Source organism: Triturus cristatus, chromosome 12 (assembly GCF_964204655.1).
Source record: "Triturus cristatus chromosome 12, aTriCri1.1, whole genome shotgun sequence".
Lineage (NCBI taxonomy): Eukaryota > Metazoa > Chordata > Amphibia > Caudata > Salamandridae > Triturus > Triturus cristatus.
In genome coordinates this window covers 65,521,248-65,536,445 of record NC_140595.1, presented here as the reverse complement: position 1 = coordinate 65,536,445, position 15,198 = coordinate 65,521,248, and the positions used below count along the sequence as shown (strand labels likewise).

The following is a 15,198-nucleotide window of genomic DNA, read 5'->3' as shown; positions in this document are numbered from 1 at the left end:
CTGAGCTGTACGTCAAATGTCAGAGCACGGACGAGGAACAGGAGGAAATGAGCGGGCAGGACCGCCCCGTCCGGGAACAGGTTCGCACGGAGGTCACCCCGATGGTATGCCTTCCCCTGTCGATTGTTAATGACCTCAAATACCTTATCCGGGACTACAAGCAACGTTTCCCGGAATCGCCAGCACTGGACACAGGGGGCCCAGTGCCTACTACAAATCCACCACCGGCAGCCCCAAAGCAATCACGACCAGCTACTCAGGTCTGCCATGAGAAACTGCCACCTCAGGTGATAGAGTCATCGGATGAGGAGGCTGAGGAGATGGAAGAGGGGGAGGTCCAGGGAGACCAAACGGACCAGGATGAGGAGGAGGAGTATGTGGCATCCTCCCCAGCTTCCCCACAACCGCGCCAAGCTGATTCACCGCCAGTGGATATTGGCGGTTTTCATAAGATAGTTGAACGAGCAGCGACGCGGTTTCATATGGTCATGGAATCGACGGAGACTGAGTGCTTCTTGCATGACTTCAAGGAGCAGACGAAGAAGACGACGAAGTCAATCCCAATTATTGACTTTCTCTGGGACCAGGGAAAGAAACTAATGCTGACGCCGGCTTCCGTACCTGCGGTTGTTCCACGCCTGGATAAAAAGTACAAGGCTCCATCCACGGCGCCAGCTTGCCTTAATGGACACCCGAAACCGGATTCGGTCGTGACCCAAGCGGCCCAGAAGAACTCTCGTAACCCTTCCTCTCCTCTGTCAGCCCCACCGGACAAGGAGGGCAGAAAATTGGACACAATTGGCAAAAGGTTTTCGACCACTTCGGCAATGACCATCAAGGTGGCCAATTCCATAGCCCTGTTAGGGCGTTATAACCGCCAACTTTGGGAGGATATAGCCCCATATTTAGCGGAGCTGCCGAGCGCAGTGCAGGAGGAGGTCAAGGCACTACTTTCTGAGGGCCAAACCTCGGCTGCCGAGATCATTGATTGTGCCATAGATGTGGCCATGACAGGCTTTCGTCAACTGGCTGGGGCTGCAGTCCTGCGCCGGCAGGGATGGCTGAAGGCAACATCGTTCAGGCAGGAAGTGCAGACGAAGGTGCTGGACATGCCCTTCGACGGACAACATCTTTTCGGAGATAAAATCGACGAGGCGCTCCAAGCTATCAAGAAGGACACTGACACGGCTAGAGCGCTTGGAACCTTGCAGGCAAGGAATCAGTCCTTTCGGGGCAACAAATCTAGAGGCCAGTCCTCCTACAGAGGATCCTACCAGAATAGGTCCTCGTATTCTTTCCAGAATAAGACCCAGTTCCAGCAGAAGCAGCAACAAGGTCGGCAGTCTTCTTATGGAAGATCTAACTTCAGGGGTAAGAACCAGAAGAGGGGCACCGGCGGACGCCAGTGACCAGTTACTCCAGCCAGTCCAGCTACTATCTCCCTCATCAAAGATTGGAGGAAAATTGACCCATTTCCTGGAAAATTGGCGCCTCATCACCACGGATCGCTGGGTACTCCAACTACTAAGATTCGGCCATTCCCTAGAATTTACCACCATCCCACCTGCAACCCCTCCCCGCAGGTTCCCACACAAACATCTGCGACTGCTACTCCGGGAAATATCGGAGATGTTGAAGAAAGGAGCGATCGAGCGGGTTCCATCGGCTCAGAGGGAGAAAGGATTCTATTCCCGCTTCTTTCTGATACGCAAGAAAGAAAAGAAGTGGAGGCCCATTCTAGATCTCAGGGCACTCAACTCTTTCCTGAAGAGTCAGTCGTTCAGGATGGTGACGCTCTAAGAAATACTAGGCATTCTAGAAAAAGGAGATTTCATGACATCCTTGGATCTTCAGGATGCCTACTATCACATCCCGATACTCAGGGGGCACAGAAAGTTTCTACGTTTCGAGGTGGCAGGACAGCACTACCAATTCAAGGTCCTGCCGTTTGGCCTCAAATCCGCTCCGCGGATTTTCACCAAGTGCCTTTCTCCTGTGGCAGCTTTCCTGCGTCAAATGGGTCACCAAGTCTTCCCCTACCTCGACGACTGGCTGGTAAAGGCACCCACAGCTGCAGGCGCAACCAAATCCTCCAACGCCTGTACCAATCTTTTCCCACATCTAGGATTGACTCTCAATCTTCAGAAATCCTATATGTCCCCAACAATAAGCATCACCTTCCTCGGGGCGACCTTGAATACGGAATGCGCGAGGGCATTTCCTTCAGAAGAAAGAAAAAACAAGATAATATCTCTGGCCACGGCGGTGGCATCAAGGAAGTCCCTAAGGGTTCGCACCTTCAAATCACTCCTAGGAATGATGTCTTCTTGTATACTCCTCATCCCTCACTGCAGGCTTCGGATGCGTCCATTGCAAGAAGCCCTCACGAACCAGTGGACTCAGAGTACGGGTTCGTTCGAAGACATTGTGAGGATAACACCGCGAATATCCAAGAGCCTCGAATGGTGGAAAGATTACAGGAATCTGTCTATAGGACTGCCGTTCCTGCTTCCAGCAGCGCCACTGGTGATCACCACCGATGCATCTCTGGCGGGCTGGGGAGCTGTCCTTCAGGACCTCCGAGTAAGTGGCAAATGGTCAGATCAGGAGCAACATCTCCATATCAATCTTCTGGAGTTGAGGGCTGTGTATCTAGCGCTGCAAGCCTTTTTACCACGCATCCAGAACTCCCAGGTGCTCGTCAGAACGGACAACACCACGACGATGCACTATCTAAACAAACAGGGAGGAACGCGTTCGCTCACTCTATCACGCGAATCGCAAAAGATCTGGAACTGGCTTGTTCTCCATGGGATCACTCTCAGAGCGGACTATGTCCCGGGCAAGGACAACACCATTGCAGACGCCCTAAGCAGGCAGAAATCCCTCTCCCACGAATGGGAGCTCGACGAGAATTCGCTAACGCACGTATTCTCAGAATGGGGAGTCCCAGGAATCGACCTGTTTGCCACCAGGGAGAACGCCAAATGCCCAAGCTACGCAAGCTGGCATCCCCAACCAAGGTCGCTCGGAAATGCCTTTTCCATAGGCTGGTTCAGCGTATTTGCGTACGCTTTTCCGCCGTTCCCGATGATTTCCAGGGTCCTCAGGAAGATGAAGGCGGAGCCTTGTACCCTGATCCTAATTGCCCCGTTCTGGCCGAGGCAGCACTGGTTCTCGGACCTTCATCGCCTCTCCATCAGGACACCGATTCGTCTGAAACAGCACCCGAACCTGCTGACAATGTCCAATGGGCAGGTGCAATTCCCGAACCTGCAATCGCTCAGGTTATCGGCCTGGCTCCTGAGCACAGAGAGTCCTGTCATTTAAACATCCCGCAGGACTGCAGGGACGTGCTAGCAAAAGCGAGGGCGGACAGTACCAACAAAACCTACTCTCTCAAATGGAAACGCTTCTGCGTATGGTGTTTAGAGAAAGGCCTGAGACCACTCCCTATCACACCTGAACAGATATTGCCATATCTACTACACTTGGCACAGTCGGGATTGGCGCATGCATCCATAAAGGTGCATCTGGCGGCCATTTCACGTTTTACCAGGACTTACAAAGGCCCGTCTCTCTGGTCCAATAGGCTTATCAAACAGTTCCTCAAGGGACTATATAGGTCCTTCCCAAGACCTAGACGGGTCCCACCGACGTGGCACCTCAACTTGGTCCTTAACCAACTCATGAAGCACCCTTTTGAGCCCATTCATCGAGCTTCCATCAAGTACATCTCATGGAAAACGGCTCTGTTGCTCGCTCTAACATCTGCCAGGAGGGTCAGCGAGCTACAAGCTCTCTCCATTCAGGAACCCTTCATGCAGTTCAAACAGGACAGAGTGGTGCTGAGGACAAATCCCAAGTTCATACCAAAAGTACCTTCAGACTTTCACCTCAACGAGCCGGTGGTTCTACGTTCCTTCTTTGCAAACCCTACCACGGCAGCAGAAAGGACGCTCCACTCTCTGGACCTCAAAAGGTGTCTTAAGTTTTACATAGACAAAACAAAGAGCTTCAGGAAGTCATCACAGCTATTTGTGGCCTACAGTAGGCCAAGGTTGGGTATGCCTCTAACAAAACAGAGCATCTCAAGGTGGATCTCCTCAGCAATAGCATTCTGCCATGACGGGGCCGGACGGCCTTTGCGAGACAGGGTGGAAGCACACTCCACCAGAGCGATGTCCACATCAGCAGCGCTGTTCGCTGGAGTGCCGATTTTGGACATCTGTAGAGCGGCGACGTGGAAGTCACCGCATACCTTCTCCAGACACTACTGCCTAGATGCCGAACTTATGAAGGATGCGGCAGTGGGCCAGGCGGTGCTTCGCCATCTATTCCAGTGAGGTGAGCCTTCCAACATCCCGCCATCCTGGTATGCACATTCTATACTGATTTACTGTTTTGACGTATGCCAATGTTTCAAACTGATATGGTAATATGTGTATTATCTAAAATAACTATATGGCATGTTACATCAGAAATGTGCATAATGTATTGCTAACTACTCTGATTCAGGCATGTGAATCTATGAAAGACACCCCTAATACTGGATAAGAAACGCGTTACTTACCTGTAACAGCAGTTATCCAGTATTGGTGTCTTTCATAGATTCACATGCAACCCTCCCGCCTCCCCTGGAAGGACTCACGTCTCTCTCTAACTATATTACGCCTACCTAGCTTGCTATCTGAGGGACTGAGGCTCCTGCCAGGAAGGTTCTAGAGGGAGGCGACAGCCGATTGGCTGGCTCTAAGAGTTTGGTCCTTTTTACATAAGGACTAGGATAGGCGACTAAGGGGAGGCCCTTAGGCCTATTTTTCTCTATGTATGTCTATAGGACATTACTTTTTTATGTACCGGAGGCTCCCGTCTCGACGACGGGGAATGATTCAGGCATGTGAATCTATGAAAGACACCAATACTGGATAACTGCTATTACAGGTAAGTAACGCGTTTCTTTGTTGTCGACTTTTTTTAACCTGTTCCCCACCAGCACTGTGTAAGTGGTAAAACCAGCTCTCCCGCGACTCACCCACTTTAGCAGCAAGGACCGCCAGGACATCTCTGCACCCAGGCTTCTCGAGCCAAGTAAAATCGAACTTAATGTCTTGGCTTGGTCCTAGGACCCGCATCACCTTTACCCTCCTTGGGTTCCACGCATCTCCACCTGTAAGTGACCAATTGTCACTACCACTTTTTCCCATTGACCACAATGCAATAGTTCTGCAGTAGTGAATTGCTGTGATCTATGTCCTCTTCTATAATCCCCAACTCTGGTTATATGTATCTGATCTCATTCATTTTGGTGTCTAAATTAAGACAAAGTCTTCTCTATTAGTGTTGGATTTCTTTTGGGTTGTGTCAATTACTTATCGTCCATGTATGTACTCTGAAATGCTTAACAAATGTTCCCCTAGTAGAGCCTGACTGCTTTTTGCCACACTGCCAGACTGAGCTACGGATTTATTAGTGTGAAATCAAGGACCATTTTTTGGGGTATTTTGAAAGTATTGCATAGTGAAGCCTAACCAGCATCCCCTCATAATATTCCACCTTCCTACAGAGGCCATTCACAACTTTTTCCAGCCAAGAAATAGTCAGAGATTTGCTCCCGCCAAGAGCTGCAGTAAATACCTTGCTGGGGCAGGAAAAGGAATGGAAGACCCTCAAACTTGTGGGGTGTCGGGTGAAGGCTCTGTCCAGTTAGTGTTATGATTTGAGTGAATCAGGCCTGCAATGTTTTCAGTAACCAAGTTTGAAGTCAAACTCATCATGAGCAGAATTCATACAAACTACAGTTCCTTGGATCTCCTGATTTGTAGAAAACTGTACATACATTTGATTTTCATAATGTTGATAAAATATAGTAAATACTTGACCGTCCCATGTGCTGAGCGCTGGTCATCAGAGCTTCCCATGCAATCCTTCATTTGGTCCCATCTCGCAGGAAGCAAATTGACGTGGCCATCAAGGTCCTGAAGAGCGAGAACGAGAAGGCGGTGAAGGACGAGATGATGAAGGAGGCCAAGATCATGCACCAGCTGGACAACCCGTACATCGTGAGGATGATTGGCGTCTGCGAGGCGGAGTCGCTCATGCTGGTGATGGAGATGGCAGGCGGCGGCCCCCTCAACAAGTTCTTGCCCGCGAAGAGGTGAGATTTAGTTATGTACGTGTTTAACAGCTTTCTATAGCGCTACAGCACCAAGAAGGCGTTTGAGTGATTTGTGGTGATCAATAATATGCAAAAAATTGTTAAAAACAAGAGAAGGAAGATTAATTAGTAGGTAACATTTACATGGTAACATTGGTAACAGTTGAGGTGCTGCCAGAAAACAAATTGGGTTTTATCGACTTCCTGCAAGCCAGGAGGCTGTGGAGTGATGGCAAACTGCACATGATAGATGTTTAGGTTTTGTTGTAGCACATGTGGAATGAGGGTGGAATGACCTTCTTCTCCACGTCAGAGCCTCCTCCTCTCTTCTGGAATTCTGCAAGATACTGAAGCCCTGGCTATTCAATTAACCAAAGCGGCCAAGTCAGGGCTAGGAACACACTCAGGGCCCGGATACCCTTGCAAATGCACATAATGTCTCATGGACGTGGTTGGTTCATTACTTCGGGGTTTTGGATCTAGCTGTTTGCAACTGGAGAGATACTTCCAAAGCAAGTGTGTTCATCTGAGTTGTTTCGAAGGGTGGTGAGGTAAGTTGGCTTTGATAGATGAATTTCTTTACAGGCAGTGCTGCGGCTCTGGTATATGATTCTCACCCCGGTGGGAATCCAGTGTAGTCCTTGAGTGTAGAGGTGTGACCAATATTCATTGTGGAAGAAGTCAGTCTTGCTCTACAGTGAAGAACTACTTTGAGAGAGCAAGATAAGACAGAGTTACTCTCACCAGGATGGTGTTGCCAAAGTCCAGAAACCAGATGATCGGTTGCTGACTTTAAGTGACTAAGCGCCTACTTACATGTGCTTCGTTCGATTTAAAAAGTGACAGTGGAAGTTATCAGGTTGTGCAACTCCCTTGATATGAGGGATGAGGGGTCCACAAAAGCGACTCCTGGAGATTTAGCTGATGAATACATTGTTGGTTAAAACCCATACACTTTTAGTTCATTTAAGAATGAGGGCTTCTTAGAGAATTAGTGACAGCAATTGTAAGGTAGTGTTAAATAAAATCTCTTAACCAAAATATTAAAATATCTTCAAATACCATGGGAAACTTTTTCCAGGCTGTGGACAATCCATCCATTGGTGGCGCCCAACATAGATCCAGGAAGGCTGGGGACGTTTTACATTTTCAGGACATCAAGGCAAAACAAATTTATATTTGCACACACTTAATCAAATTCAAATTTTGCAACACTTGTAATTAGTCTATCTCAGTGATAACCCGAAACCGGTCCCAGGACGCTTGTTTCTGGTTCAGAGAGGACCTGACTTGGCAGTTCAGGGGCTGGACTGTTCCCATGAGGCACAGGGTCAGGACTGATTTGCATATGGCTGGGTCTATACTGCGGTGGCATGGTGACCAAAAAAACGATGGATTAAACCCAGGTCTCTTGAGTGGTTGATTTGTTCCGTATTCCGTCCATCGTTTGTGTGTCTTTTGCTTTCTTGCCCTAATTTATATATCCAGTGGTAATTGTCAGAATCTAAAATAAATACGGCTATCCTAGGGCTACACTGGGCATTCAGCTGTAAGAAGATGTGTGATAGAAACATTAATAAGTCATTTTTAATCTACAGATCTTAGCACCTGGATTCTGTTTCCATTTCTGGGGGGGGGGGGGGGGGCGGTAAAAAACAAGTGGTAAAGTTCTAGTTAGTGGCACTCAATTTATCAAACTTCAGAAGAGTGGGTGCCGTGTTGGTGTTGCCACCCTGTTGTCCCCCCACTTGTGACAGCAGTGAGCGGTTAACTCGTTGAGCCATCTTTCCAGAATGGAACAGTTTTCCATACATTTTATATCCATAGGATCAATGAGACTCGGTGGCAGTGCCATTGTTGATTCAAATCTTCCTCTCTATCCTGCTTTTGACTTCTCTTCTTCTCTGCTCTCTCTCTAGAGACCAGATACCCATCTGCACCGTGGTGGAGCTCATGCACCAGGTAGCCATGGGGATGAAATACCTGGAGGAAAAGAACTTTGTGCACCGAGACCTTGCGGCCAGGAATGTCCTTCTGGTCAACCAGCACTATGCCAAGATCAGTGACTTCGGACTTTCAAAGGCCCTGGGGGCAGATGACAGCTACTACTTGGTGAGGGTCCATCTTGTCTGCACAATGACCAGTAAAAAGTATTAATGATGATGGCGAAAGGGAATGGTGTGCTGGAGGAGCAATTGACTGGCCTATCGGAGAAATACAGATTTGTCAAAACAGCAGTGCTATGAAATATGAAGTCTGGAGTTCATGTATGTGATGTGTAAATGACACAGGACCTTCACTCTGGCGTTGCTGATCTATACATCTTGACTCTTGCGGATCTGAATACAGCAGATGAGCTATGGTGACTCCCTTCACTAATTCCTGCCTTCTAGTAATCAGCATCTCACTTTTAAATGTAATCCTTATCTATTTCTTAATATCCATACAATTGCAAGTACCTCCATGTGTTTACTCTTCTTCCCTTTATGGTCAGTCAAGGGCAGCTTGATTCCAGTTGCACAGTGGGCATTCTTCCATCATCTTTTGTGTGTTTGATGTAACACCACAAGTTGCCATGTGTATGCCCAGAAGTTGGTCTTGTGCTCACTGTGCAACTGGAACCGAGCTGCACCCGAAGAGTCCCAAATAAACTGAAATCAGTCTTGGGATTAGGCCTGGGCATCAAATTTCACTTTGCGGAGAACGTGGAGTTCCCCATAAATTCTAAATTCCACCCCGTAGCGGAATATATTTTTGGTTGGCGGACTCGAGAAGGGTTTTTGCAAGCACTCGCGAACGCCGGCGAGATTTGCTGGCTGCCCGCAAGAGCCAGCGAGATATGCTGACAACCTGCGAGCACCATCGAGACTTGCCGGCCACTAGCACAGTTTTAGGCCGCCCTGCGACATCCAGCACCTTTTTTGTGAAGACAGCGAGAGAGCGCCAGTGAATGTGGCTGTATCCTGCTGTATCCTCGAGCAGCTTTTCTCCTCGAGTAACATTCGCGTGTGATTTTGAGCACAAACGCACTTGTTGCGTTGCCGAGCGTCAAAAATGTAGCATCAACAAGTGCGTTAAGCAGATCCACCTGCTCGTGGAATTCCGCAGAATCTTGCGGAGTTTTTGGGCCACTCCGTTGAATTTCACGTAGCAGAACTCCGCGAGCTCCGCCCAGGCCTACTTGGGATGCTTGTGGTTCGGTTCAGAAAGAACCTGGCCTGACAGTTCGGATAGGGCTGCTCCTAATGGAGCAGGACCATGGCTGGCTTGCATATGGCTGGGTCTGGTAGGAGGTATTTTGGTAGGAAAAGAAACAATGGGTTGAAATGCTACTGCAAGCGACTTCCACATTTCATCCGTCACCTTTTGTGTGCAGCCATTTATCATAAAAGCACAGTAGAAATAGTGTGAATTAATAATGTGGCTCTTTAACTATTTATTGATAGATTTACTAATTTTTCAAGCAGTACAGCGCAGATGCCTCAGTTGCTGTGCAGCATTGCATGCACAAGGGAGAACAGAACAGCCCCATATCTACAAAGATATGGCGCAGTTTTCGTCTCCTTGCTCTAGCGCACTTTGGGGCTGCCATGTGTCAACACACACACCCCTGCACCATTGTGCACGAGTGTGTTCGTACTGTCAAGCACAGGTCTTGTTCTGGTATAGGATGATGATGCTTTAATATTTTTCCTACTTAAAATGTTTGTTCTATAGGGCATGCAAAGATGGAAATGTGGAGACTTTTAAAAGTTGCTCCACTGGTACGGCTTCTTTGAGGAAACATAATTTTTGGGCAGAAACCCCTCTCCACAAATGTTTATAGATAGAGATTTGCATCAAAGCCCTACCACCTATGGTATGCCCCCTTTTGATGCAAATAGTGCTACTTTGCGTTAGATTAGGCAAATATCCAACACAAATCATGATTTGCATTGGAAAGTAGGGGGCAGATTTACAGGCCCCTTGCGCCACTTTTGCGTCACGTTTCCCATGTTAAAAATGACGCAAAAGTGGCGCAAGGGGCTTGTAAATAAGCCCCTAAATCTTCCGACTACGTGCCGGGTTTGCATTACTTTTGTGATGCAACCGAATAAAAACAAATCACTTGATGGATCAGAACACACCTGACGCCTTTCTCCCTGTTTCATACCTTTCCTCGACCCAGGCACAAGACGCTAATTTCAAATGTATATGTAGGTGTGCCGATTGCTGCACCAACAAGAGTAACTGAGTGCCACAAGGGGGCAGCATCAGATCAAAAATGAGCTCCAAAGACAGGTTCTTCCTGTATCAGAAAACATGCATAAAAAAGGTGTTTGTGTTTCAGAGAACAACACCAAGGCCCTGATTACGAGTTGGGAAGTTCATTCCGACCCATGTGTAAACCCCTATTTACTCACAGGTTGGAATTACGCGTTGTTAGGCAGTTTACACAACCAATATATATCGAATGAGTTATATAACTCAACCTTCCTTACATTTCAGCAGGTCAAACCTGCCAAAATATAATGGGGGAAATCATACAAAATGTACCGTATCATGTGGATTTTGATGCGTTAAACACCAGAATCTGTATGTTATTCCCCAACAACTCATAATAGGTGGTATTTAATTAACTTGATAAATAACATACTCTGTGGTATCTTTATTTATAAAGTGCTATAAATATCACCGTTATTCGTAATGATGGCCTCAGTGGTGGATCTAAGGCCTACACTTGAAAATGAAACACAGAATAGAAGAATTTGAGGCATGTAATTGTATTTGAATGCTGTGTGCTGTAAATTGTACTGTGTTATTAATTTAAAACATTCTTATATAATAAGACAATGTTGAGTAAGCACTACGCCATACCTCAACATATCTACCTAAACACATTCATTAAAAATTACCTGTGGTAGGCTACCACTTGACATGCAGTTCTGATCTCTATGCTGAGATACCGCCTCTGATATCCAAAGCCAACATAATATAAATTTACTGGTGTGTTTAGTCTGGTTTTTTTTCAAATTCAATACTCATCTTGCAGCACACTTACTAAATCGTATTCACCATCCAACATGTCTATAATCTTATTTAGTATTGTTCAGTGGCTATGTACAGCAATTCTTGCACGAATACTAATTATTTGCTCTATAAAAAAAAAACATATTTGCAAGCATCAGCACACACTAACTTTGTATCAGTGCTTCAGGAATTAATTATCTACCTGAGGTATAAGCTTTTTAGCAAAATGATCAAAATTAGTCCTATATGTTTGCTCAGGCGCCCACATAGAACAGTGCACTTTTGTGCTGGACATGTGTGCCTTTAAAATGGTTAGTAAATTCTTTGTATCTTTCATGTCGCTTTGTGTTGTGCAGCAAAGCTTTAGCAAATGTGGATTTAGCCACTAACCCACTTATAACACTGGTGCTCAATGCAAACAAAAAACTTTACAGACGCTAGCATATTACGAAGGACAATTGTCAAAAGTACATCTTGCAGGGGCCCTGCTACTATCATTTTAAACTATGAGTTGGTTATTACTTCTGTTAGACCTGTCAGCCATAGGGTGCTTTTCACCCAAACGTTTTGCCTCTCCTCCATTTTGCTGAACTGCTAACCAGTGCCCTAGTGCTTGTGCTCACTCCCCTAAAACATACTTAAATTGGTTTATACCCAATCGGCATATTTAATTTACTTATAAGTCAATTGTAGAGTGGTATACCATATACCCAGGGCCTGTATATTAAATGCTACCAGTGGGCCTGCAGCATATATTGTGCCACCCAATTAAGTAGCACCTTAAAACATGTTCCAGGCTTGACACTGCTGCCTGAATGCAGTTTTAAACTGCTATATCGACTTGGAATTAACCCCTTGCCAAGCTGTAAACTCTACTTTTATTACATATAAGTCACCCCAAAAGTACGCCCTAGGGAGCCCATAGAGCAGGGTGCTGTGTAATTAAAAGGTTGGGCATGTTTTAAGTTTTACGTGTTCTGGTATGGGAAAATTCCTAAATTTATTTTCACTACTGTGGAGCCTACCCCTCCCATAGGATAACATTGGTGATTCCTTATTACATTTAATTAGCTGTAATTTCCAATTGGAAGTAGGTAGCTATGTCATGTTTGGCATATTTAGAATTGTAATGAAAACCCCTATTTAATGGTAAAGTCATGTTTTTGATTACAATTTTGAAAATACCACTTATAGAAAATTGGCATTTTTTGCCTTTAGCACTTTTGTGCCTGTTACCTGTCTTGGGTCACATGACTGTGTGTAACTGACAGGCTTTGTGAATTCCTCCCAGACAGTCACACCATAGAGGGATTAGGTGTGCCTGGATGGGCCATCTGCTGGCAGGATGAGGGGGCGGAGCTGAGCACAGCCCCACTTGCAAATGAATAGGGAGTGCTCTGCCCTCAGACAAGGGACCTAACATCTCCACACCGTCACTGCAGCCCGCTTAGAGCCAGGGCAGTGGAGTCAGGAAATTTCATACACTACAAAACCACTGTCTAGAAGCTTCTACCACCTTCCAGAAGGAAGGCACCATGGTATAAGAATAGGGCCTCAGACACCAACTCTTCGGAACACTTCTCGGTCTGCCATGAAGGAGGACTGCTGTGCTGCTAAAAGGACTGCCACTCTGCTGGACTGCTGCTGTCCTGCTATGCTGACCTGCTGCCTGCTGTCCTATTGCCTGGCAGAGGAGAACTGGACCTGCAACTTCATCTTGAACTTAGGGCTACCAGAGTGACTCCAAAGGCTAGTCTCTTCTGGCCTCCTGATCTGAGCCTCAGGGACATGAAAGGCTCCCCGGCACCTGGTCCCAGCTGAAGTGAATTCTTGAGCCCCATGTGGTGACCCTCAGGCACTGCGGAATTTGTAAAAATAATAAGTGCCAGGGACCTCGTCAGGAGCCCTTTGCAACTTGCACTACTCATTGCCCATGCCATATCTGCCAATTTCAATACCAACACAAATATTAAGCATCACACTCCTACAAGTGTGACAATTTTTACTATTCCAGGCCCCCAAATCTATAAGATTTGCTTGGGAGACAGGTATTAGCAATTGTTAATGCATATTAAATTAATAAAGAACTGTTGTGGTGCTCATCTGTAAATGAGACAGACAGCACCATCATGTGGTAAACTGTCATAACTGCCGGTGTTGACAATTAAGTGCTGGTGCTGAGCACCAGAAACCACCGGCTCAAATGAATCACTGCTCTCAGGGCCTTGACCCTTCGTGTGGCCTTAGAGTGCTGTTTTGAAGGTTTTGGGCTATTTGCGACCACAAACAAGGCTGTTCGTGCCAATACCTCACCACCCGTGTCACCAGTCAACACGAAGCTCCAGCAGCAGCCTCGTCGCGTTACAGCATCAGCTGCTCGCTGGGACCGCCAACGAGTAGCTTCAGCAACGACCGTCCATAACGCCTGGCCAGAAAACGACCTTTACAATGCTGTCAAAACACCGCAATACATTTACATCGCTGTTTTTACAACGCAAGTCGTTACAACGACTTGCGCTGGATGGCGCTCTAGACTAAGGAATAGTGTGATTTACTATTCCAACACCTTCCCTACTGTTACGTAGGCTGGAATTGGAATAGTAAATCATACTATTCCTAAGTCCAGCGCCCTCCAGCGCAAGTCGTTGTAAAACAGCGATGTAATGTACCGCGATCTAAATGATCGCGTTGTATCATCATACATCCCGCCTGTCCAGCTGTTTGCACTCCTCTGGCAGCCTCCCATAAAGCTCTCCCTGCTCCTCGTGGTCCTCTCCACGGTGAATGGGTCTCTTGGAGCTGATTTGAGAAGGTAAACTCCCAGCGTGAGTAATCTGGTGACTATAGCCGACCTACGCTTCATCACGGTTGGCCTGAACTTGTGATTTTGACGCAGTCCAGCATGACCAGATATCCAAAGTAGGCCCTTTGTGCTTTTTGGTGTTGTTTTCACTAAAATCTTTGCAGATTCATAACTCCAGTTCTGCTGATTGGATTTTTGTTGTTTTTAGTCTAGTTTTATTTATTAAAAATTACTCTATTGTTCTACTCTGGTGTGGGATCCTTTTTGTGCGGTGTTTTCATTTTATTACTGTTTAAAGTGTTGCACAAGTACTTTACACATTGCCTCTAAGTTAAGCCTGAATGCTCTGTGCCAAGCTACCAGAGGGTGGAGCACAGGTTAATTTAGGGTTGGCCTGTGCCTCACCCTGACAAGGATTGTGGTTGCTGCTTCACCAGGGCTCACATCCCAGTCAACCACCAGCCTAATTTCGGACAACTTCTCATAAATTGACCTGGCATCACCAGCGTTGTGTTCCGCGTGGAGAGCCACAGATCTCAGAGACGCTGGTGTGGTTCTGATTTATCAATAATCAAATAGCAATCTGTGTTAGCTTTTTCCTTTACTCCTGGGGTAGGTTTTATCTGTCCTTGCTGTTCCTTCTCAAACCATTGTTGGAGTGTCCCAGCTCTTGCCGTCCTTCCTGTTCAATTTCCTTATGTAAGGAGTGAATGTCCTGTATACTGACTGTGGATGGGGGGGGGGGGTTGGGGGGGGGGGTCTAAACCGCAGGGTCCTAGTGCCCTCCTTACAACCTGACATCTAGGTGACCCGATCTGAGCTTTTGTCTGATCCCCTCTAAGTTTCATATCCACAGCTTTGATTAACCTTGATCTGGATAAAGCCTGCACCATGGGCAGGAGGTTTGGAGATACTGACCCGAAAAAGAGATTAGTTCCAGCCCTAGTTATCATGATAGCAAGCTTCAATCATGGTATTGTTCACTGTAATGGTTGTATAATATCCTCCAGGGCTGGTCGCCCTCTGATCTGAGGACTTACTAGAGGCTGTTCATTTGTTTGACTTAAAGCCATGGGGGCCCACACCATGGACAATAAAACACACCAGCGTTTTTAGGAATGACAGACGATCTGTGCATTTGTGCAACTGAGTTGAGAATGAGTTCTACTGTGATGAGCATCACTATTCGACAGCAAAGTAAAACATATAACTAGCTCCTCAGCTTACA

At 46.6% G+C, this 15,198-nt stretch overlaps 1 protein-coding gene across 1 annotated transcript in view; it reads left to right on the top strand.

Moving 5' to 3' along the window:
• ZAP70 (zeta chain of T cell receptor associated protein kinase 70) overlaps positions 1–15,198 on the top strand; it is a 125,801-nt gene that overhangs the window by 87,234 nt on the left and 23,369 nt on the right. Inside the window, exons 10-11 of the mRNA XM_085637785.1 lie at positions 5,951–6,157; positions 8,077–8,269. Coding sequence (XP_085493911.1) covers positions 5,951–6,157; positions 8,077–8,269 — 400 coding nt within the window. The remainder of the gene's footprint in view (positions 1–5,950; positions 6,158–8,076; positions 8,270–15,198) is intronic.